The sequence below is a fragment of the Clarias gariepinus genome, chromosome 3 (genome assembly GCF_024256425.1).
Source record: "Clarias gariepinus isolate MV-2021 ecotype Netherlands chromosome 3, CGAR_prim_01v2, whole genome shotgun sequence".
NCBI classification, from domain to species: Eukaryota; Metazoa; Chordata; class Actinopteri; order Siluriformes; family Clariidae; genus Clarias; species Clarias gariepinus.
In genome coordinates, this window is record NC_071102.1 from 27,636,187 (window position 1) to 27,661,127 (window position 24,941).

A 24,941-nucleotide genomic window follows, 5' to 3' on the forward strand; every position below is an offset into this window, starting at 1 on the left:
GTTTTCTTTTTAAATAGCCAAACATACTGTATTCAGAATATTTAAATGTTAATTTAAAAGTCTGTTATGTTTGAAAATACTTTTATATTTGCAAAAAAACGACATATTTACTATCAATCAATTAATCAGTTTGATTGATTAGTATGGTCTTGTGCAGCGTTCATGCCCTCTTTAACGGTTTACTGTTTGAGAATTTGCATAGATATGGAGAATTTGTACCTAGTTACTTATTAATCTATTAACCTTATCAACTGCTAGCGGTTCAGCTAGTGGTTACTAAAATAAATGGTTAACGCTTAAACTTAGCACTAAAAACCGAATAATAACCACGACTGAAAGTACTTTCGAAACCTTACAACAAAAAACAAACTAGATAGATAGATAAAATGTCTTTATTATATAAACAAGTACATTCTGTTTATATAAATTTATTTAGCATCTCACAGTACTAAAAGTACATAAAGCCATAAAAAAAAAATTAATACTCGAATTTATGGACAATGTCAGGTGCACTTGAATGCTGCATTGGTTATAACGTCTTTTTTCCGTTCCGCGCATGCGCTGAGAAGATTGTGAGAAAACATGGCGGCGTCCGAGGGCAGTTCTGTTTGGGATACACCGCGAGTTTACAAACATCATGAGCAACAGAAAGTTTGTCATACAAGACCAAAGTACAGAGAGGGAAGAAGATTAAAAGCCGTAAAGGTCAGCTCGGTTTTATGCTATTGACATTTGAAGGGCAGTGTTGGAAATGCCATTACGTATGCACACAGTGTACTGCATACTGTTTTGTTGGTGTGTAGTATGCATTATAGTTGCATTATGTTATGAGAGATTTTTTTTTTTTTTACAGTTTAATAGCAGTAAGTGTAAGCTACTGTAATGATAACTATATTTCTGTTTTATGTAGAGTAGATGGGTTTAGAGTCTAACCCTAGTCACGACACAGAGATCTATTTTACTGCACAGTACATTTCACACCACCCTTAAATACATATTTAAATTAAAACTGTTTGAATATTAGTCTAATAACCATACCTTTTTTAATTAGTCAGTTGTGGTTAGAAATATTCCAGCTATTTATTGAAGAGCTAGAGTCAGGTTTAGTTGTCTTCAAATAGAAGGCAATGTTCAAAGTCTTTTAGATAGAGATCTAAAGGTGGCAGTGATGCAACGTGCATAACTTTAACTAAAGACCCAGAGTGGTATTAAGAGGAAAAACATGTCGAGAAGAAAGAGTGTGAGGAAGTACTGGATAAGGCAGACGAAGAGTTCAAGACAAAGAACAAAATCAAGAAAATATGCGTTAGACGTTTTTAAGGATGGCCCTGAAAAATTGGTTTTAAGAGGCAGAGAATATGAAGGAGGATGAGACCTACAGTTGGTGGTAATGTAACTTGCAGTACTGGATTCCAACCCCTGTTAAACAACAAAGAAGAAGGAAAAAGGCTTAGTTTGCATTATTTTTAGCCATTTTATTAAAGTTTAAATTTCAGTCCAAATGTCAAGTCAAGCAGGGTTATAGCAATAAGAATAAAGTAATAAATATAAAAGTAAAAATACTAATTTACTCGGCTTGAGCATCTGTTTTATTCTAGTCAGGGTTTGGCAGATCCCGAGCCTGTCCCAGTGGAAGGCATTTTCGTCGATCTTATGGCACCAATTTCCCGGGGCGCGTCAGGTTGCTGATGACCTAACCTGGTCCCTACATATCTCTTCTCTTGATAAAAAGGCTTACCAGTGCCTGCACATTTCTTTTCTGACAGTCAAAGTGAGCACATCACAGGCCCAACAATCCTCACCACCTTATATAGAGGCACCATAGAAAGTGTTTTGACCAGCAGCAAGACTTAAAACAAAAAACTTTGCCTATCAATGGCCACTAACATCATTAGTGACTCTCTCCACACTGCCATATAAATAACATTATAATCGTGGATTGTAATTTCCACCACTATAGCAAATAAAAAAAGATCAATATTTTACCTTTCAGCACAGCTACTTTTACAGAACTACATCCTTTTTTGTGATTATGGAACATGTGAAACAGTTGTTGTGATTATGGAACATGTGAAATCCTTAGTGATTACCATAAAAACATACATTTTAATAAAATTAAACATATTGAACACAGCAATAGACAGATTCATATTTCATATTAAATGGTATGTGGAGCAGTGGTGGCTAAAACAGTAAAGGCCCTGGGTTAGTGATCAGAAGGTCATGGGTTTAAGCCCCAGCACCACCAATTTGCCACTGTTAAGCCCTTAAGCATGCTATCTGTATTCGGGTTGACACTGCACTCTGACCCAGCCTCCGAACTGGAAAAACAAATAATTTTACTGTGCTGTGAGATACATACAACATACAATAATAAATTCTTGATGTGTAGATAAAGCATGTACTGTATAGTGTGCAATTTCTACACATCCTTGCTCAAACACAGGTACTTCAGACACAGAGTGTTTCTTCATGTGATTTGCGTGTTACATTTTTGCCTTGTCTCCTCTTAGGTGTACACTATTAACTTGGAGTCTCGGTTTCTTCTGGTGCAAGGAGTACCTGCTATCGGTGTAATGACTGAGCTGGTGCAACTTTTTGCACTTTATGGTGTGATTGAGGAATATAGAGTTCTTGATGAATATCCTGCTGAAGAATTCACTGAAGTCTATCTGATGAAGTTCCAGAAACTTACAAGCGCAAGGTGAGACGCAGTTTGTGGTGCCTTATAGGATTAATGAATACAGCTTCCCTGGTATTATACTAATTGGGTAGGGTTTTTTCAGAGCTGCTAAGCGGAACACTGATGAAAAAAGCTTTTACGGGGGGATACTCCATGTGTGTTATGCTCCTGAGTACGAGACTGTAGAAGACATAAGAAAGAAGCTGCAAGACAGGAGGAGATACATAAACAGAGCATGTATAAAATCAGGTAACATGATGAAATACTGACAGCACAGTTTTTAGATTGATGTTAAAAAGCTTAAGAACCTAATGCTTTTTAAAGACATTCTGTGCCTAATAAAGTGTCTTACACAAACTAGTTACAGAAACAGAATGTGTAAAGGAACCCACAGGATTGAAAAAACCTGAAGGATCATCGGTAACAGAATCTACTTTAGGGGGAGATGGAGACGGTGTTCAAACAGAGACTTCAAATCCCAGCACTCATTTGGGCTTTCCACTCTTACCCTTACCACCACAGCACTGTTTATCTTCTAGAGGATTTCAATCACACAGGATACAAACAAGTGAGGATAAGATGGGTTCTCTGCACCAGTTCATTCCAGCCTTCCCAGAACCTTCAAAAAAGATCTCTGATTTGCTAAACACAGTTGACAAGGAAGAACCAAACAGCACAAAAAAATCCAAAGATCCTCCATCCACTGCGCCAAGGTTTATACCAAGGACGGCACGCTTGGAAAACAGAAAGAGGAAAACAGAAGACAGTACAGACTTGTTGGGAATTTTGGACAAAAATGCTCCTTTCGTTGGACCTAAACTACCAGAACAACAAAGAATGGACATGGAGGACAATTCATTAAACATAACGGCCAACTTAATCAGGCAAACAATGACAAAGGTAAGCTACATGTGTCAAGTTGCTCAGTTACATAAATCGTCAGGGTAATTTTTTTCTACTCTATTTAAAAAGGTGAAGGTGTGAGACCGACCTGGTATTTTTTATGGATGTTGTACTGTATGTACATTTCTAGATTCTGCTATCTTTTACTATTTTGTAAAACAGCCAATTCTTTTTTAATTAAGTTCGATTCCGGGTACTGCTATATCCATTCCTAGCTGGGAGTCTAGAGAGCAGGTTGGAAGATCCTAGGTTCAAACCCCACAACCACCAAGTTGCCGCTGTTGGGCCCTTGAGTAAGGCCCTTAACCCTCAACTGCTCAAATGTGTAATGAGGTAAAAATGTAAGTCGCTCTGGATAAGAGCGTCTGCCAAATGCCTAAATGTATATGTAATGGGAAAGTGCCCTAATAGAGATTTGCGTGAACTGGCTAATAGTAAATTAGGTAGAAAGTCTGGAACAAAACTCACAAAAAACAAGATATTGCTAAAGAAGATGTTTATTGCAAAAATTTTGCATTTTGTCTTTGCTAAAATTAAAATAAAAAGCTAAAAAAATCACAGGACAATAAAACAGACACCACCTAAAATATATTTTTTTGATGAGTTTGTAATACAGGTTTAGTCTGTTCATGTTACAGTCAAATGATGAAATGCAACCTGCATGGCTTCACATACTACAACAGGTGCTTGTACTCAAGATCAAATATTATGATAACATTATATATAAAATGTATATACTATTTTTTTTTGACAATTATTATTATTTAAATTCTTAATGGAAATGTGACAGAAGCCAGTTGTGCTGTTTGTTTTTATTATAATGCATTTTCTTTCTTTTTCTTTTTTTTAAAGGTCTCATCAGTTCCCACAGAGACAAAGACCACCAGTAACACCACCACCACCACCAACACCACAAAGCCCCGGAGAAGAATTTAAATCACACACTTGCATGTCTCACAGAGTAACACAGTGTTGTACGGGAGCTGGGTTTGGTTTTAAAACCTTGTTTTTTAAAAGATTCAGGGCCTCAGTGAATCCTGGAATGCATATTGCTCAAATGCATGTATACTCTGTAAAAAAAAAAGAAAAGAAGGAAGTATATTAGTTGTTAATAAAAAAGATAAATACCATACTATTTGTGTATCTCTTTTTTTACATCATTAAAGATCGTTGGTTCAGTAATACTGTAAAGCAATTTTGAAAACAGGCACTGTGTCACATTGCATTATTGGAGTTGTTTAGGAAGAAATACGAGGCTTGTTAGTGTTGTACTGCGGTTTACCTCACAGGCAACAAAGGGCTCCTTAGGAGACTGCAGCTACATTCCTAACACTTTTAAAAGTGTGTGATTGTGTTATTTGTACCTTTGTGTCAGGAAGGCAAGATCCAAAAGCCTCTAATAACAGACTTTCATCTCTCACAGCCTTTTCGAAGTCTGAATATGAAAGCCTGCTGTCGTGGTCGTAATCCTGGACAAAAATCAGTTGCAGAATACATCTTAGGTAAACTGTCGTATTTTAGATCTCTCCCTCCCTTTCTCTCTAGATACATTGTCGTATACATTCCCTTACCATTTTCTTTAGTACTATTTCAACAAGGTCCTTAATTCCTTCATCTGGGTCTTCCTCAGTCAGCTGTCTGATCAGGCTGTTCTTCAGCATGTGAAACATTTCCTCTCGAGATACGTAGCTGTCCCCATTCAGGTCGTACACGTCAAAACAGACTGCAGCCAGAATAAAGCAGAGGATGTAATGTCATAGTGAGGACTGTGATTATAATTAATTGCACTGAAGAAAGCGTTTATTTATCTTACATTTTATTTTCTCATCCAGTGTGCCACGGAGGAAGACCGCTAGTCCTTCTATCCACTCTTTAACATTAATGTAGCTATCGTTGTCCTTGTCAAAGGCACGAAAAACTGAGACAGATAAATTTAAAGGTGAATTCTTGCCTTTTTAAATGAAAATCTAATTAGATGTTCTAGAGAGAAAACTTAAAAAATCTGATCGTAAAAGCTTAAGTTATATTTAAAACACTCCATGAACTGACCTCGGTCCATGATCATGTCATCGGTCAGACCAAATGTGTTGTGTAGAATGTTACGGAATTTGCCCCGGTCCAGTCCGTGTGCCGCTTTTCTCTCAGTCTGTTCTCCCAGCAGTGCATTAAACAGCCGGATCAGGCACTCCACTTCGGTTTTATTAACTGCAAAGCAAGAAGAATGTGGCCAGTTTGTATAACTTGGAATAAAAACTGACAATTATTTATGTGTATGATAACAGTTAACTATAAAAGAATATCTTTTTATTCACATTTTAGATTTTATTCAAAAAGAAGGGCTTAAAAAATTTATACACACTTTAACTTTAAAATATGCACAAAAATTATACACAGTACATAAACATCATTTTACATGTTGCTGCAATAATTTTTATTCAAGTTTTGAAAAAAATAAACAAAGGTGTTAAAGTGTGTATACATTTTTGGGGCCCCTCTGTATTTAAAATGGCCAACCTTGAATAAATCTATGTTTTTGTAATGTAACACAAATTAAAGACAAACAAAGTAATTTATTTTGTGCTGCATTAGAGTGCAAATAAGACATTGTTAAATGTTAAATTCATTTTTGAAAAATAAATTTAAATGGCAACAACATCCAGTAAATATGTTTTTTCTTAAGCAAGGCAAATTTTTTTTGAAATCTAATATGCTTTTAAATGAATGTGTATCATGTTCACTCTATGGCCAAAAATTTGTGGACACCTGACCATCATAGTTAAATAAAGTCCTTCCCAACTGTTGGCTGGAAGAACCCAGTGGGTTGGAGTGGAGGAGCATACGTAGGTTTCCTGCACAAACTCCTGATCTCGGCCCTATCAAGCATCTTTGGAATGAACTGGAACACACCAGTCCTTTTCAGCATCAGTGTCTGAGCTCTGGACGCTTAAATGGATAAATCCTTACAGCCAAGCTCCAAAAAAGCCTGCATGTTTGCCGTTCTCTCTATTTAAAGGGGGTCTTAAATAGAGAGAATAGCAAACAAGCGGTTATTAAAACCACAGGTTCACTCAATGTATATAGCTATCTATGCTGCTAAGTAATAGGCATATCAGAGCTGTCAATTTTTCGGGAAAGCTTTGTGAGAGATCCTGAACATAAGGGAGTTGTTTCTACACGTGCGTGCACATGACATCCCAACTGTGCATGCTCAAAAGGCAAGTCTTGTGACTTGGAGGGTGGAGGGACCCAAAGGGAACTTGTGTCATGTGACTACAATGCTATCATGTGATAGTTCAATGGTTTTATTGTAAACTAGCAGAACTGGCCCCTGAGGGTTTCCTGAGTGGGTTTTCAGAATATTTTAGCCATGGCTCAGGTTCTTAATATTTTAATGTTGTGTGTGACTATGATGCCCCTGAAGTGCAATAATTCACACACAGGACAGAGAACAAAATGACAATATTTCCAATCATATAGCAAATAATGCATCACTATTTATATTCATAAACAGAACACAAATGGTTATATTTAAATAGCATATTAATATGCTAACACACTTGTTTTATAAAGCACAAGACATGCAATAGTATATGAAATGCAGCAGTCATGCACGAGCCATGGAGTGTGTGTGAGGGCAGCGAGGAAACCTGATCCATGCAGAAACAGATGAGAATAAGGAAAATCAAGGTTACAGAGTAACATTTAGATACATCATGTGGAACAATGTACTGTACTTACAGTGTTTAACTTGTTTAGACAAAGATTCTGCCAAGTTTTGAATTAACTTCCTGCTCAGCGCGGACATCTCTGGCATGCTTAAAACACACGCGTATGTTGTTGACGATCGGTTGCCATGGAAACTCCAATCCGCCTCTAGGGGGCGATAAAAACCTACATCTCTTCTTTCTGACTGAATCCTGAAAGTTCTAGAAGATGTCTCGCTCTACGACTACAACAAAACTATTCATAAACCACGACAAATTATGCCTTAAATACTTTTATTCAAACAATTCTAAGGGCATCCAAAATATACAATAATCTTTTTTGAACAGTATTGAGATAAGTCTGCTACTTGTCCTCTGTAAAACCTTCACAACAGTTCTAATTTGAGGTTCTGTTTATTAATTGGTGATATCTGAGGCTGGTAACTCTAAATGAACTTCCCGTCTGTAGCAGAGTTAAGTTTTGGTTTTGCGTTCCTGGAATGAGTTTCATGAGAGAAAGTTTCATTATGGTGCTTGATGGGTTTCCCAAATGCACTTGATGTTACTGTTCTTGCAGGAAATATTGTCAGAACAGCTGACCTTCACATTTTAAAATAACAAGTGACTTTTTGTTATGTAATAACATACAGCTATTTCATGTCATTTCATGGTTTTGGAAAAAATAAATACCAGTAATGTTCTATAATGTAGAAAACAACATGTCCATACATTTTACTGTACTCTATATAGTGGTCGCATATTTAATTTTATAAAATACCTTTTTTCTGCCATACAGACATTTTTTCCTATAACATTTAATTTTGTATTGGAATACTAATGTTTTAAAAGTTAAGGTTTTAATAATTTTTTTTTTTTTTTTGCACTGACAGAATAATAAGGTCATAAAATGAATATGTAGTGCAGAATTGTATGTGATATCATAATGCAACATACAGTCAGGTCTGCAAACATTTACATATTGCCAATATTTTATGTTATTGTCAATAATATACTGTACTGTATACTGTTATTTTACCTACCTGCTACAGCATATTCATTCATTCCAGAGTGATGGACACATCAGGGCGAGAAGCAATGTACACATCATACATAGTGCCCACTGTACAAGCCGTCTGAGCTCAGCAACGTTATGTGGCAATAAAATGTTGTCAGCTGATGACCCCAAAATCTCTTAATTTAGAATAAATCCTAAAGTTTGGATTGCATAATTCACTTCAAGATTCTTAGCTTTATGTGTTCAGTTAGTTGTGGGGGTGACAGTGGGGGTTGTTGATTAAGTGTAACTCCGTTTTGATTAATTAATTAATTGAAAAAAAAAGAAAATGAGTTAAAAAGAAAATGAGTTGAAAAGAAAGTATGTTTTAAATCGAAAAGAAAAGAAGATATATATTGTTTTCATTGTTCTCGTTGAGATGAGATTGACTTTATTAAGAGGAAGCCTTAGGAAGAATTTTCCCAGAAAGTACACACAAGCCTTCCCACAGTCTGTTTCTATCTCTGGGCTCTTACTCATAACACAGAAACCAATCGGGTCTCCCGGCCAAGTTCATACATTATGAGAGATCCATACAGAAGAGTTGTTAGCTGGTAACAAGTTCTATGTCTGATTCGGTTTTAGATTAATGATCTTACACAGGCAGAAAAAAACTGAGATTTCCAAAAGGACTTTCATATCTTCTTGTGACTTGGAGGGTGGAGGGACTAAAAGGGATCTGTGATGTGAATACAATGCTAAGAAAGGACATGTGATAGTTCAAGGGTTTTACTGTAAACTTGAAAAACTGACCACTGAGGATTTCCGGAGAGGGTTTACTTAAAAGGTCAGAGTATTTTAGCCATTAGGCAATATAATGAACTGAACTTTAGTTCATTTTTTACCAACTACCCAAACTGAACAAAAAATTACAAAAATATGTCATGATCTGATATTTGAAATGTCATTCTCATATTCTGGTAATGGTAAAAATTTACCCTTTTTAAAAGTAATGATAACTTTTGTTCTACATATCCGAAAACCCAAATACACAGTTTGCTGTTTGAAGCCTCCCTGTTCAGACTTCCATATAAGCACAAACAAGTCAGTAAGAGCATAAAACCAAAATAAATCTTATGTAAACAATGTTACATACAAGAAAGCAGAAAATGCATGTAGTTTTGTAATAATTCTTTTTTAATTCTTGCATGCACTCATTTATCCATTGTTGCGTTTATTAATTCATTAATACTTTAAAATGACAAATTAATAATAGAACTATTGATATTAATATTAATAGAACTATGAAACCTAAGTAATTAATTATATATTGTATAACAAACTGCATATAAAAGGAACATCAGTTAAGCAGGCTTTACTCTCCTCTTCACAGTGAAATCCGTCAGGTCAGCAGCCTGTTTCGTTCTGACAGCATCAGTCCTGCAGATAATAACTGTGGTTATTGATGCTACTTTCATGATTTGTTTATCAACCAACACAATATATTTTCATTTATTTTCCATTAAACTGTCATTATAAATTCGATGGCTGACATAGGCATTCTATATTCTCATTTTTAAAAAGCAAATATTGTTTTATTAGACTCACAAGCTCAACATTTCAGTGAAAAGGCTGAGTGTTGATTGTAACAGATACAAGAAAATTGCAAAACACTAAAACAAAAAAGATGTCATAAGATTGGACTTTACAAGACGAGGCAGTCATGTTTGATAGTTACTTCCCCAATAGTTATTTTATGCCCGGTAGTCACTTGTCCGATAGTTATTTCATGTCCAATAGTCACTTGTCCGATAGGTATTTCAAGTCAGATAGTAACTTAAATCATTTGATTTAGATTGAGCTAGATTTTAAAATTTATCTCCAAGAAAATCTGTGATTCCAATCTATTACAAATACAGTAAAGTCTCAGTGTCTCCTACAACAAGCAAACAATTAAAAATTTATTAACATATTATATTATTAATTAATATATTATAATATTATATTAACAAAATATACAGGTAATCAAATATGGGCTGGTAATAGTCTGACATAAATCATACCACCCCATTGTTAAATACTAAAACCTAAATTTCTATAACAACATATTCCATTCAATATTTTTATATGATCACAAGTCTTATGTATTCCAGGTCACAGATATTATTTATAATCTATGTTTCCTTCTCTATACACCCACTCTTTTCAAGGCTTGTAGTCTGCTATTATGTTTAGAATCTTAGGACATATTATTTGTGAACAAGTTTATTAAAGAAAAAGAGAAGGTAATTGTTCTGCCGTGTACCTGAATGCTGTTGCTCTGCATGGCAGCAATCTGTTTAGCTGCAGGAAACCTCAGTGCTCCTCTTAAACACTGAGTAGACGTCCTGTCACAGTGATAACCAAAGGGGCAGCAGTGGATCCCATCAGGGCAGCACTGACCCTAAAGCATCAGACAAAATGTTAAGATCACACTCACTAATCTACCACAGTCATGATTTTCTGAGAAAATACCAACCACAGTGAATGGGCAGCATGTCCACTGTCCATAAGGAGTCCTGCAGCACGTCGTCCCATCAGGGCAGGTATAGATGTTGTCACAGTGAACCACAGACACAGAAGAATCATCAGACTTCACCAGGGGAGCAGGGGCATTTTTCTCTTCCTCCTGTGCAAGTATCAGAGGGCCAGCCAGGGTTAAATTAAAATACTTATGGATTAAGCAATAAGACACATGGTAGATGAGCACACATCTAGACAACTTAAGGAAATGTAGGTGGTTAAAAGAAGTGTTGAAAATTAAATAATTGTTATGTAACTCTAATACTGTTGCTGTAAAATGAATTTCAACATTTCTATTCCTGTTTCTGAAACGATTAAAAAAATTGTTTTCCACTACTGAAAAGTGTTCATGATCCAGATATTTATAACAGTATCTCTTCATATGTTTTTGTCTTAACATGAAGCCATTCCAGATATCCCAATGTAGATGGTCAAAAAAGTGTTGAAAAGTCTGTACTGTAATTGTTAGGTTACTGTAATATCTGTTAAACTAATTTGAACATTTCTATTACTGTTTGTGAAGCAATTGGAATATAATTGGAAAGCAATTGGAAATTGCTAAATCATTCTGATGATTGCTTATTTTGCACTTTAAATTGACTTCTTTTCACCACTAAATCACTTAAGTGCTTATTCGAAAAATGCAAAAGTTGTTGCAAAGCAAATAATCAGTCTATAAGTTATTAAAGAAAATTAATTTCACATTCAGTAAGAGAAATACAGAATATTTGATTCTAATACAACTTGATAAGATTTTGCCACGCTATTAACATTCTTGCACATAAATAGCTTTTTAAAACTTTAAATAATAAAAGAACAATTTCATATACATTGCTTTTTTTTTTTTTGTTGGTCTTTGTCAATACATGGACCTAAGGAGGGATACCACACTGACCCTTAAACATGTCTAGTAATGATGTCTATTCAATGTGTAGATAAAAAACAGGAAAATTACAGAAATAGTGTCAGTTGATCAAACATGCACAAAATACACTTAAGTTTTTTTAATGAAAGTTAGTAAAATCCCAGCACTGCTGAATTCTTGGATCTGGTTGGTCAGGAGCTGTTGACTCATTTTATATAACAGCATTTTAGATAACAGTGTAGTGTTAATTCTGTCAGCTATTTTCAATTTTAATTTAAGTTTTATTCCTGGGATAAATGTCCCTGTTCGTTTTTATAATATTTAGTCAATCTTATCCTATTTTTGTTTTAGTCAAGTTGTAGTCTAAAAGTCCGGACACTTTAGTTTTATTCAGAGGAACCTTTAAGTATTTCAGTCTAGTTTTAGTCAATAAAAATTTAACATCTTAGAAATAATTATTATTAATTACCCTTACAGTCAATCTTGTCAAGCAAAACCCTTATTTTAATTTTTCATAAAATATATGACATATATCCATAACAGCACATTTTATTTGATTTTATTCTTAACATGATCACAAATATTACCTATCCCAGGTCAAAGATTTGATTCATAACCTATGTTTTCTCCTCTATACAGTACACCTACTCTTTTCAAGGCTTGTAGTTTGCTATTATGTTTAGAATCTTAGAACATATTTTTTGTGTAAAACTTTAGTAAAGAAAGAGAGAAGGTAATTGTTCTGCCGTGTACCTGAATGCTGTTGCTCTGCATGGCAGCAATCTGTTTAGCTGCAGGAAACCTCAGTGCTCCTCTTAAACACTGAGTAGACGTGCTGTCACAGTGATAACCAAAGGGGCAGCAGTGGATCCCATCAGGGCAGCACTGACCCTAAAGCATCAAACAAAATGTTAAGATCACACTCACTAACCTACCACAGTCATGATTTTCTAAGAAAATACCAACCACAGTGAATGGGCAGCATGTCCACTGTCCATAAGGAGTCCTGCAGCACGTCGTCCCATCAGGGCAGGTATAGATGTTGTCACAGTGAACCACAGACACAGAAGAATCATCAGACTTCACCAGGGGAGCAGGGGCATTTTTCTCTTCCTCCTGTGCAAGTATCAGGGGGCTAGCCAGGGTTAGCTTAAAAAACTTATGGATTAAACAATACGATATATGGTAGATTAGCACACTTCTAGACAACTTGAGGAAATGTAGATGATTAAAAAGTGTTTAAAGAAATTATGAAATTGTTAGGTAACAGTAATTGCTGTAAAATGGATTTTAAAATTTCTATTACTTTTTGTGAAACGTTTGGAAAATAGTGAATTGCTAAATCATTCATTGCTAATTTAGAACTTTTGAACTTTTTTTAACTTTAAGTTGACTTCTTTTCATCACTAAATCACTAAAGCAGTTGTCTGAAAAAAGGCAATGGTTGTTGAAGTGCAAAGAATCAGCCTAGAAGTTATTTAAGCAAATTAATTTCACATTTAGTAAGAGAAAATCAAAATATTTTATTCTAATACAACTTTATCAGATTTTACCATGCTATTAATATTCTTGCACATGAATACCATTTAAAAAATTAGTAATAATAAAAGAAGCTTTTCTTATACATTGCTTTTTTTTGGTCTTTGTCAAAATGTGGACGAACAGTGGGTAGGGATACTTTCAAACATGTCTAGTAATAATGTCTATGGAATGTGTAGATAAAAACAGGAAAATTACAGAAATAGTGTTAGTTGATCAAACATGCACAAAATACTCTTAAGCTTTTTAAATTAAACAAACGCATTTGTTGTTAGTAAAACCACAGCATTGCTGAATTCTTGGATCTGGTTGGTCAGGAGTCGTTGACTGATTTTATATAATACTGTAGCAGTTCAGATAACAGTGTCAGCTTTACAGCAAGCAACAGTTATAAATGTCAAGTTTAAATTCAAATTGTATTTGTTACATACTGTACACAGTCATACACAGTACCATATGCAATGAAATGCTTATACATTACAACCGCTTGTGACCTTACAAACTAAATTATAAATAAGAAACAAATTAGGGAATTATAATTATAGGAATAAAATATAAAAAAAACTTACCTGCAGAGAAAAATAGAACAACAAAATGTAAAATATAGCATATATATATATATATATATATATATATATATATATATATATATATATATATATATATATATATATATATAATAGCTGTACATATATGCCATATGAAATATATGGAAAATGTGCTGCCTATATAATACGTTATTGTTTCTATAGAAACAACTCAATTACATGAGCTTGTTTGAGAGGTGCACTACATAATCTAAGACTAATAACAAACACACTATTGATATTGTGACGTTTTCTGCAAAAATACTTTTAACCTTTTTTATTGGAAATAGTCACCAGTGTCAGTGTCGGCTTTTTCATTTTTCCACCCCCGAATCTGTGTAACACTTCATTAAAGAAAGGGAGATGTTTATTGTTGTGTCGTGTACCTGAATGCTGTTGCTCTGCATGGCAGCAATCTGTTTAGCTGCAGGAAGCCTCAGTGCTCCTCTTAAACACTGAGTAGACGTCCTGTCACAGTGATAACCAAAGGGGCAGCAGTGGATCCCATCAGGGCAGCACTGACCCTAAAGCATCAGACAAAATGTTAAGATCACACTCACTAATCTACCACAGTCATGATTTTCTAAGAAAATACCAACCACAGTGAATGGGCAGCATGTCCACTGTCCATAAGGAGTCCTGCAGCACGTCGTCCCATCAGGGCAGGTATAGATGTTGTCACAGTGAACCACAGACACAGAAGAATCATCAGACTTCACCAGGGGAGCAGGGGCATTTTTCTCTTCCTCCTGTGCAAGTATCAGAGGGCCAGCCAGGGTTAAATTAAAATACTTACAGATTAAGCAATAAGACACATGGTAGATGAGCACACATCTAGACAACTTAAGGAAATGTAGGTGGTTAAAAGAAGTGTTGAAAATTAAATAATTGTTATGTAACTCTAATACTGTTGCTGTAAAATGAATTTCAACATTTCTATTCCTGTTTCTGAAACGATTAAAAATAGTTTTCCACTACGGAAAAGTGTTCATGATCCAGATATTTATAACAGTATCTCTTCATATGTTTTTGTCTAAACATAAAGCCATTCCAGATATCCCAATGTAGATGGTCAAAAAAGTGTTGAAAAGTCTGTACTGTAATTGTTAGGTTACTGTAATATCTGTTAAACTAATTTGAACATTTCTATTACTGTTTGTGAAGCAATTGAAATATAATTGGAAAGGAATTAGAAATTGCTAAATCATTCTGATGATTGCTTATTTTGCACTTTAAATTGACTTATTTTCATCACTAAATCACTTAAGTGCTTATTCGAAAAATGCAAAGGTTGTTGCAAAGCAAATAATCAGTCTAGAAGTTATTAAAGAAAATTAATTTCACATTCAGTAAGAGAAATACAGAATATTTGATTCTAATACAACTTGATAAGATTTTGCCACGCTATTAATATTCTTGCACATAAATAGCTTTTTAAAAAATTTAAATAATAAAAGAACAATTTCTTATACATTTCTTTTTTTGTTGGTCTTTGTCAATACATGGACCTAAGGAGGGATACCACACTGACCCTTAAACATGTCTAGTAATGATGTCTATTCAATGTGTAGATAAAAAACAGGAAAATTACAGAAATAGTGTCAGTTGATCAAACATGCACAAAATACACTTAAGTTTTTTTAATGAAACAAACACGTTTGCCGTTAGTAAAATCCCAGCACTGCTGAATTCTTGGATCTGGTTGGTCAGGAGCTGTTGACTCATTTTATATAACAGCATTTTAGATAACAGTGTAGTGTTAATTCTGTCAGCTATTTTCAATTTTAATTTAAGTTTTATTCCTGGGATAAATGTCCCTGTTCGTTTTTATAATATTTAGTCAATCTTATCCTATTTTTTTTTTAGTCAAGTTGTAGTCTAAAAGTCCGGACATTTTAGTCTAGTTTTATTCAGAGGAACCTTTAAGTATTTCAGTCTAGTTTTAGTCAATAAAAATTTAACATCTTAGAAATAATTATTATTAATTACCCTTACAGTCAATCTTGTCAAGCAAAACCCTTATTTTAATGTTTCATAAAATATATGAAATATATCCATAACAGCACATTTTATTCAATTTTATTCTTAACATGATCACAAATATTACCTATCCCAGGTCAAAGATTTGATTCATAACCTATGTTTCCTCCTCTATACAGTAAACCTACTCTTTTCAAGGCTTGTAGTTTGCTAATGTTTGTCCAGAATCTTGGAACATATTTTTTGTGTAAAACTTTAGTAAAGAAAGAGAGAAGGTAATTGTTCTGCCGTGTACCTGAATGCTGTTGCTCTGCATGGCAGCAATCTGTTTAGCTGCAGGAAACCTCAGTGCTCCTCTTAAACACTGAGTAGACGTGCTGTCACAGTGATAACCAAAGGGGCAGCAGTGGATCCCATCAGGGCAGCACTGACCCTAAAGCATCAGACAAAATGTTAAGATCACACTCACTAATCTACCACAGTCATGATTTTCTGAGAAAATACCAACCACAGTGAATGGGCAGCATGTCCACTGTCCATAAGGAGTCCTGCAGCACGTCGTCCCATCAGGGCAGGTATAGATGTTGTCACAGTGAACCACAGACACAGAAGAATCATCAGACTTCACCAGGGGAGCAGGGGCATTTTTCTCTTCCTCCTGTGCAAGTATCAGGGGGCCAGCAGGGTTAGCTTAAAAAACTTATGGATTAAACAATAGATATATGGTAGATTAGCACACGTCTAGACAACTTAAGGAAATGTAGATGATTAAAAAGTGTTTAAAGAAATTATGAAATTGTTAGGTAACAGTAATAGCTGTAAAATGGATTTTAAAATTTCTATTACTTTTTGTGAAACGTTTGGAAAATAGTGAATTGCTAAATCATTCATTGCTTATTTTGAACTTTTGAACTTTTTTGAACTTTTTTGAACTTTAAGTTGACTTCTTTTCATCACTAAATCACTAAAGCAGTTGTCTGAAAAAAGGCAATGGTTGTTAAAGTGCAAAGAATCAGCCTAGAAGTTCTTTAAGCAAATTAATTTCACATTTAGTAAGAGAAAATCAAAATATTTTATTCTAATACAACTTTATCAGATTTTACCATGCTATTAATATTCTTGCACATGAATACCATTTAAAAAATTAGTAATAATAAAAGAAGCTTTTCTTATACATTGCTTTTTTTTGGTCTTTGTCAAAATGTGGACGAACAGTGGGTAGGGATACTTTCAAACATGTCTAGTAATAATGTCTATGGAATGTGTAGATAAAAACAGGAAAATTACAGAAATAGTGTTAGTTGATCAAACATGCACAAAATACTTTTAAGCTTTTTAAATTAAACAAACGCATTTGTTGTTAGTAAAACCACAGCATTGCTGAATTCTTGGATCTGGTTGGTCAGGAGTCGTTGACTGATTTTATATAATACTGTAGCAGTTCAGATAACAGTGTCAGCTTTACAGCAAGCAACAGTTATAAATGTCAAGTTCAAATTCAAATTGTATTTGTTACATACTGTACACAGTCATACACAGTACCATATGCAATGAAATGCTTATACATTACAACTGCTTGTGACCTTACAAACTAAATTATAAATAAGAAACAAATTAGGGAATTATAATTATAAGAATAAAATATAGAAAAACTTACCTGCAGATAAAAAACAAACAACAAAATTTAAAATATAGCATATAACAAATATATAAATTAGCTGTACATATATGCCATATGAAATATATGGAAAATGTGCTGCCTATAATACGTTATTGTTTTTATAGAAACAACTCAACTACATGAGCTTGTTTGACAGATGCACTACATAATCTAAGACTAATAACAAACCCATTATTGATATTGTGACGTTTTCTGCAAAAATACTTTTACCTTTTTTACTGGAAATAGTCACCAGTGTCAGTGTCGGCTTTTTCATTTTTCCACCCCCGAATCTGTGTAACACTTCATTAAAGAAAGGGAGCTGTTTATTGTTCTGCCGTGTACCTGAATGCTGTTGCTCTGCATGGCAGCAATCTGTTTAGCTGCAGGAAACCTCAGTGCTCCTCTTAAACACTGAGTAGACGTGCTGTCACAGTGATAACCAAAGGGGCAGCAGTGGATCCCATCAGGGCAGCACTGACCCTAAAGCATCAGACAAAATGTTAAGATCACACTCACTAATCTACCACAGTCATGATTTTCTGAGAAAATACCAACCACAGTGAATGGGCAGCATGTCCACTGTCCATAAGGAGTCCTGCAGCACGTCGTCCCATCAGGGCAGGTATAGATGTTGTCACAGTGAACCACAGACACAGAAGAATCATCAGACTTCACCAGGGGAGCAGGGGCATTTTTCTCTTCCTCCTGTGCAAGTATCAAAGGGCCAGCCAGGGTTAAATTAAAATACTTATGGATTAAGCAATAAGACACATGGTAGATGAGCACACATCTAGACAACTTAAGGAAATGTAGGTGGTTAAAAGAAGTGTTGAAAATTAAATAATTGTTATGTAACTCTAACACTGTTGCTGTAAAATGAATTTCAACATTTCTATTCCTGTTTCTGAAACGATTAAAAATAGTAAATTGCTAAATTATTCATTGCTTATTTTGAACCGGTGTCAGTGCATTGTAACAGTTAGACATAAAGCTTTTAAATTTTTCCACTACTGAAAAGTGTTCATGATCCAGATATTTATAACAGTATCTCTTCATATGTTTTTGTCTGGAAGCCATTCCAGATATCTCAATGTAGATGGTCAAAAAAGTGTTGAAAAGTCTGTACTGTAATTGTTAGGTAACTGTAATATCTGTTAAACTAATTTGAACATTTCTATTACTGTTTGTGAAGCAATTGGAATATAATTGGAAAGCAATTGGAAATTGCTAAATCATTCTAATGATTGCTTATTTTGCACTTTAAATTGACTTCTTTTCACCACTAAATCACTTAAGTGCTTATTCGAAAAATGCAAAGGTTGTTGCAAAGCAAATAATCAGTCTAGAAGTTATTAAAGAAAATTAATTTCACATTCAGTAAGAGAAATACAGAATATTTGATTCTAATACAACTTGATAAGATTTTGCCACGCTATTAATATTCTTGCACATAAATAGCTTTTTAAAAAAATTTAATAATAAAAGAACAATTTCTTATACATTGCTTTTTTTGTTTGTCTTTGTCAATACATGGACCTAAGGAGGGATACCACACTGACCCTTAAACATGTCTAGTAATGATGTCTATTCAATGTGTAGATAAAAAACTGGAAAATTACAGAAATAGTGTCAGTTGATCAAACATGCACAAAATACACTTAAGTTTTTTTAATGAAACAAACACGTTTGCCGTTAGTAAAATCCCAGCACTGCTGAATTCTTGGATCTGGTTGGTCAGGAGCTGTTGACTCATTTTATATAACAGCATTTTAGATAACAGTGTAGTGTTAATTCTGTCAGCTATTTTCAATTTTAATTTAAGTCTTATTCCTGGGATAAATGTCCCTGTTCGTTTTTATAATATTTAGTCAATCTTATCCTATTTTTGTTTTAGTCAAGTTGTAGTCTAAAAGTCCGGACACTTTAGTCTAGTTTTATTCAGAGGAACCTTTAAGTATTTCAGTCTAGTTTTAGTCAATAAAAATGTAACAATTATTATTAATTACCCTTACAGTCAATCTAGTCAAGCAAAACCCTTATTTTAGTTTTTCATAAAATATATGAAATATATCCATAACAGCACATTTTATTTGATTTTATTCTTAACATTATCACAAATATTACCTATCCCAGGTCAAAGATTTGATTCATAACCTATGTTTCCCTCTCTATACATCTACTCTTTTCAAGGCTTGTAGTTTGCTAATGTTTGTCCAGAATCTTAGGACATATTATTTGTGTAACACTTTAGTAAAGAAAAAGAGAAGGTAATTGTTCTGCCGTGTACCTGAATGCTGTTGCTCTGCATGGCAGCAATCTGTTTAGCTGCAGGAAACCTCAGTGCTCCTCTTAAACACTGAGTAGACGTGCTGTCACAGTGATAACCAAAGGGGCAGCAGTGGATCCCATCAGGGCAGCACTGACCCTAAAGCATCAGACAAAATGTTAAGATCACACTCACTAATCTACCACAGTCATGATTTTCTGAGAAAATACCAACCACAGTGAATGGGCAGCATGTCCACTGTCCATAAGGAGTCCTGCAGCACGTCGTCCCATCAGGGCAGGTATAGATGTTGTCACAGTGAACCACAGACACAGAAGAATCATCAGACTTTACCAGGGGAGCAGGGGCATTTTTCTCTTCCTCCTGTGCAAGTATCATGGGGCCAGCAGGGTTAGCTTAAAAAACTTATGGATTAAACAATAGATATATGGTACTGTAGATGAGAACACAGCCAGACAACTTGAGGAAATGTAGATGTTTAAAAAAATAGGTAATTGTTAGGTAACTCTAATAGCTGTAAAATTCCAGGGGCATGTCACAATGCATATAAATGTGTGAGAAATAACTGAAAAGTAGTGAATTGCTAAATCATGCACATTTGCACACTTTCTGGACATTTCCATTTCTGGACATCGCACATTTGCACATACATGCACATTTGGACATGTCTGGACATTTCCATTTATTTCCATTTTTATTTCCATTTAAACTTGCTATTTTGTTTTTTTACAGATAGGTTTTTTTTTTATTTCTTATATATTTTATTATACTTTTTGAAAATTTTTATATTTTGTCCTATTTTCTTATTGTTTCAGCTATTTATTTCTTATTTCTCGTTAATTGTTTTTAAATTTTTAAGGTCATGAGCAGTCGTATAAGCATTTCACTGCATATCATACTGTGTATGACTGTGCATGTGACAAATAAAATTTGAATTTGAATTTTAAATAATCTAATCGCAGTTTGTGTAAAAAATGCAAAGGTAGTTTAAAAAAAATCATTTTATCAAAGAATATTAATTTGACATTTCTTAAGAGAAATGCACAATATTTTTTCCTAGTAGAATTTTATCAGATTTCCCAACACATTGCCTTTCATATTCACACATTAATAAATAATAAATAAATAAAAAGTTATAGAAAAGAAAAGTTTGTTTTCAAATACATTTGCTGTTAGTAAATCTGGTTGGTCAGGAGCTGTTGACTAATTTTATATAAAATGGGTGTTCAGACAACAGTGTCCGCTTTACAGCAAGCCACAGTTATTAATGTGCTTCTTATAATAAGTTATTGTTTCTATAGAAATAACTCACTCACATGAACCTTTTTTTCAGATGCACTACATAATCTAAGACTAATCTAAGCTTTTAAATTTTTCCACACTGAAAAGTGTTCACTATTAAAGAATTTACACTTTCTTAGTATTGTACTGCAAGAAAAAAAAATCGACTTAAAAGTGGTGGAATGACAATTTACTGTATATCAAACCATGTGTGATAACAGAAACTAACCAGTTTCAACAACCTTTTATGTAGATATAAATAAAAAAAATATATAATTTCTAATAAATAAAAATGTAATTCAAGCTGTTCTAGACTTAATCAGCTTGGAAGCAGTAATGACCTCACGTGAATCACACTATCGCACTGGTAAATATTTTGTCATGATTCTGTTTCTAAAGCCCTTGGGAACAAATAAGTTGTTAAAAATACCATAACCACTTCCTTATTTGATCTAGCTTTTTATTATCACCGGAGAGTGAATAACATGAACTAGACTGTGCACCTTTTTTTGGGAAATCACTGAGCTCAAAAAAGCCTTCAAACCTTTGACCAGTTATTGTTCTATACCACAGACGAATACAGTACCATTCAGAAAATACATCAACTATACTCACTGCTAAACTTCTAAAGAAGGTAATTGTTCTGTCGTGTACCTGAATGCTGTTGCTCTGCATGGCAGCAATCTGTTTAGCTGCAGGAAACCTCAGTGCTCCTCTTAAACACTGAGTAGACGTGCTGTCACAGTGATAACCAAAGGGGCAGCAGTGGATCCCATCAGGGCAGCACTGACCCTAAAGCATCAGACAAAATGTTAAGATCACACTCACTAATCTACCACAGTCATGATTTTCTGAGAAAATACCAACCACAGTGAATGGGCAGCATGTCCACTGTCCATAAGGAGTCCTGCAGCACGTCGTCCCATCAGGGCAGGTATAGATGTTGTCACAGTGAACCACAGACACAGAAGAATCATCAGACTTCACCAGGGAAGCAGGGGCATTTTTCTCTTCCTCCGGTGCAGATAACTGAGAAGAGAATGGGATTCGATACCATGGAAGCCCCTTTTTCTTACACAGCTGAGTTTCTAGGTCACACTGGTATTCCTGTGGACAGCAGTGTGCCATGTCTGGACAGCAAACAGCCTTAAAGAATACACACATTGTTTTAGCAAATGTATACAGGATGTAATTTAACATTGTGTTATAATGCAATGATATTTAATTTTGAGAATGCATGCTAATTCCTGTGTTTTAATTAAACATGACCAACTCCAGAAATAAAAACGAGTAACTCCAGTTGTGCTTACAGATGGATATTGGCAGCATGCATATCCAGTGTTAGATGGGCAGCAGGTATGCTTATCATCACATTCTGTCCCATCTGGACAGATAATATTGCCAGAAACCAACCCTACCAGGAGCAACGCTAACACAGCAGTCATCTAGATAAGGAGGAGAACACAAAGCACACTTGTCCATCTAGTGCTTAAAGTAAATACAATGAAGTCCCAGAAAAAAGCAGTCAAATTTAAATATCTAAAACATATCTTCCTCAATGAACATGATTACAAATCCTACATTTAAAACCAGACTGTCAAGTTAAGTACAATGTTTAAATCACTTCAATGTAAAAGGACTGCTATGAAAAAGTACACAAATTCACGTCACTACTTGCCTTGCTTATGCCGAGGATTGTTTCGTAGTAATATCTGTCCAGATGTTCAATCACTGCTTCTTAAATGGCAATACTAACCTGCAATTGCATTAACCAAGCATATATAAACCCTCCCCATACAAAAAAAAAAGGAACTGATCCTTTCATTTCCCTCTTCGCATGTAAAAGATATTTTAATGTGTGAGGTATTCTTAAAATGTCTTAATGTGTAAAACAAACAAATTCAGAATTTATTCTGAAAAAACCCAAGGTACCCAGGTGAAGAAAAGAAATTAAAAGCACCATTTTATCAGGGCAAAAAAAAAAAAAAAAAACACCTACACATTTTAGTCATTTTTGTCTTCATCAGGTTGTGATATACTATTCTACAGTATACACTTTCCTCTTTTATTGTGTCAAGAAACAGTGATATCGCTTTATTTTGTCTTAGTTTAATTGAAATGCAAAGCTGTACTCTTACTTAACATTAAACCAACATACTTTGTCTTCCTTGCATTTTTATTTAAAATTACTCATTACAAATGTTTAAGGTCCAGATTGTTACTACCATTTTTTTTTTGCTGATGCTCAGTGTTACTTGTATTTATTATCTGATGGTTCTCACTGACGTGTTTAAGAATAATCTGCCAAAACAGATGGATTATATTTGCGCTTGTGCTCATTTTCCTATTTTCGCCTTTGGTGAAAACGTTCAGTGTTTATTACCGACTGCATTTAGATTTACACAAAAGCAGAAAAGTAAAATGAATCTTAAGTGACACAGCACCCTGTGGTTTTGCATGCTTGAAATATTTTCTTAACCAACTGCACAGTTTGTTGCTCTGATGCCCACCAAGTTGGATTTGGCACCTGCAGTAAACTACCCATGTGAATGGAGCAGCTGGAGGAGTATAGCATATGGTAAAAACAATTCTGAGAAAGAGCACTTAAGCACTTCCTCGATCCTTATATGGGAATTCTCCCAGTGAAACCAGGCATCTGGCCTAAATGATGAAATTGGTCTTCTAAATTGAGAAGTTACCCCATATCACAGCACACAGCGGTGTGTGTGTGTGTGTGTGTGTGATCAACATATTGCTTATTAAGAATGCCAAAGTTTTTGCTATGTGTTAAATAAAATACAAAACAATGTATTTATTTATTTATCTACTTTAGACGTAATACTTATAAAGGGTTAATAGAGATTTTGACATTTTTATTGCAAATTATGTAAAATCAGGTTTATTATGATGATCATCTTTTTCTCTTATTTATTATTATTATGATTCTTGTTGCCAATTGCATTTAGAATAATATTATTTCTTGAAATATGTTGTTATTATTTCAACTTTTTTATATGTTTTTTATAACTAAAATATAAAAGTTTCAGTTTCATGTCCATTTCACACTATTTGGATTTATTTATCCAGAGTCACATGTGCTTTATCTGTTCTTCTGTTAAAAGTAGAAGAGAACAAAATAGCATTCATTAAATATTACTCTAAAAAGTAGTTTTTGCAGATGGTTAGGGGTCCATGCACCAGTGTAGGGTGAAAATACAGTAATTATTTTTTAATGCTTTAAAAGTGTAAGAATATTGTTTAAAATGTATAACTCTGGTATGATGTTATTTTATTTATAATGTTGGTATCATAAATACTGTTATAATGTTGGGTTAAATTTATGTTTTGTTCTGTATTACTTCTTTTAGTGGCATGTAAGTGTTATTTAAGTGTTTAAGTGATGTTTGTTTCCACTGCTTTACTCACTTGCAATATCACTTGATGCCATCCCTAAGGATTTAATTCAAGGGTTACATCCTAAGGATGTCTCTGAGGCCCTCTAGTGGCTAGCAGCAGTATAGAAATGAATGTTTGCATGCATAATCAGCATGATTAAGCAAATAATCAAATACTAAAGAGCAAATAATCCAGACTATCATATTTAACCAAGAGTTTTAGGTTTCTACAGTAGCTACAATAAATGGCAGTGATACAATGATTGGCAGAGCAGGGATGTGGTGAAATGGGAGATTCACATCATGCGTGATGCTGTCATGGTAATATTGACCAAAATCTCTAAGGATTGTTTCCAGCACCTTGTTGAATTTATGGCATAAAGTGTTAGGGCAGTTCTAAAGGCAAAGGTGGGTCCAACCCAGTACTAGCAAGATTTACCTAATGAAGTGGCCGGAGAGTGTATATGTCTTATGATAAGATAAAAGAAATACAGCAAT

General features: G+C 34.4%; 3 protein-coding genes across 7 annotated transcripts in view; 1 reads left to right on the forward strand and 2 right to left on the reverse strand.

Annotated features, from left to right (window-relative positions):
- The first annotated feature begins 571 nt into the window (after positions 1-571).
- rbm48 (RNA binding motif protein 48) lies at positions 572-4,669 on the forward strand. Of its 4 annotated transcripts, none has more exons than XR_008357722.1 (6): positions 572-705; positions 2,514-2,704; positions 2,787-2,932; positions 3,045-3,583; positions 3,769-3,927; positions 4,439-4,529. XR_008357722.1 is itself a non-coding variant. In XM_053491518.1 (5 exons), exons 1-5 carry the CDS (start codon positions 583-585, stop codon positions 4,520-4,522), a joined length of 1,083 nt encoding a protein of 360 aa, XP_053347493.1. In that variant the 5' UTR covers positions 572-582; the 3' UTR covers positions 4,523-4,669. The 4 variants fall into 4 exon arrangements, 2 of the variants coding, with proteins under 2 accessions (XP_053347493.1, XP_053347494.1); XR_008357723.1 differs by having other exon boundaries at positions 3,769-3,919; positions 4,439-4,523; XM_053491518.1 differs by lacking the exon at positions 3,769-3,927 and having other exon boundaries at positions 4,439-4,669.
- Positions 4,519-8,446, reverse strand: clxn (calaxin). Of its 2 annotated transcripts, none has more exons than XM_053491521.1 (6): positions 8,331-8,446; positions 5,636-5,791; positions 5,400-5,504; positions 5,158-5,309; positions 4,951-5,055; positions 4,519-4,656 (listed from the first exon to the last, which is right to left on the reverse strand). In XM_053491521.1, the coding sequence occupies exons 1-6, from the start codon at positions 8,350-8,352 to the stop codon at positions 4,606-4,608; spliced, it is 591 nt and encodes a 196-aa protein (XP_053347496.1). In that variant the 5' UTR covers positions 8,353-8,446; the 3' UTR covers positions 4,519-4,605. The 2 variants fall into 2 exon arrangements, with proteins under 2 accessions (XP_053347496.1, XP_053347495.1); XM_053491520.1 differs by lacking the exon at positions 8,331-8,446 and adding an exon at positions 7,325-7,700.
- Positions 8,447-9,460: 1,014 nt separating this feature from the next.
- The window catches only part of LOC128518360 (uncharacterized), a 38,119-nt gene continuing 22,638 nt past the window's right edge, over positions 9,461-24,941 (reverse strand). Inside the window, exons 26-42 of the mRNA XM_053491436.1 lie at positions 22,727-22,760; positions 22,359-22,493; positions 21,916-22,194; positions 21,703-21,840; positions 19,981-20,130; positions 19,768-19,905; positions 18,036-18,185; positions 17,823-17,960; positions 16,326-16,475; positions 16,113-16,250; positions 14,437-14,586; positions 14,224-14,361; positions 12,678-12,827; positions 12,465-12,602; positions 10,803-10,952; positions 10,590-10,727; positions 9,461-9,724 (exon numbers count right to left, since the gene is read on the reverse strand). Of these exons, the coding sequence (XP_053347411.1) occupies positions 9,719-9,724; positions 10,590-10,727; positions 10,803-10,952; positions 12,465-12,602; positions 12,678-12,827; positions 14,224-14,361; positions 14,437-14,586; positions 16,113-16,250; positions 16,326-16,475; positions 17,823-17,960; positions 18,036-18,185; positions 19,768-19,905; positions 19,981-20,130; positions 21,703-21,840; positions 21,916-22,194; positions 22,359-22,493; positions 22,727-22,760 (2,320 nt within the window). The 3' untranslated portion in view covers positions 9,461-9,718. The remainder of the gene's footprint in view (positions 9,725-10,589; positions 10,728-10,802; positions 10,953-12,464; positions 12,603-12,677; positions 12,828-14,223; positions 14,362-14,436; positions 14,587-16,112; positions 16,251-16,325; positions 16,476-17,822; positions 17,961-18,035; positions 18,186-19,767; positions 19,906-19,980; positions 20,131-21,702; positions 21,841-21,915; positions 22,195-22,358; positions 22,494-22,726; positions 22,761-24,941) is intronic.

What these genes read in the sequence shown, in the direction of transcription:
- clxn (XM_053491520.1), bottom strand. Translation starts at nt 7,400, where the DNA reads ATGCCAGAGATGTCCGCGCTGAGCAGGAAGTTAATTCAAAACTTGGCA. An exon ending in TGACATGATCATGGACCGAG is followed by an intron (nt 5,505 to 5,635) that starts GTCAGTTCATGG and finishes TATCTGTCTCAG; the next exon opens with TTTTTCGTGCCTTTGACAAG. An exon ending in AAATAGTACTAAAGAAAATG is followed by an intron (nt 5,056 to 5,157) that starts GTAAGGGAATGT and finishes ATTTTTGTCCAG; the next exon opens with GATTACGACCACGACAGCAG.
- rbm48 (XM_053491518.1), top strand. Translation starts at nt 583, where the DNA reads ATGGCGGCGTCCGAGGGCAGTTCTGTTTGGGATACACCGCGAGTTTAC. An exon ending in GAAGATTAAAAGCCGTAAAG is followed by an intron (nt 706 to 2,513) that starts GTCAGCTCGGTT and finishes GTCTCCTCTTAG; the next exon opens with GTGTACACTATTAACTTGGA. An exon ending in TCAGGCAAACAATGACAAAG is followed by an intron (nt 3,584 to 4,438) that starts GTAAGCTACATG and finishes TTTTTTTTAAAG; the next exon opens with GTCTCATCAGTTCCCACAGA.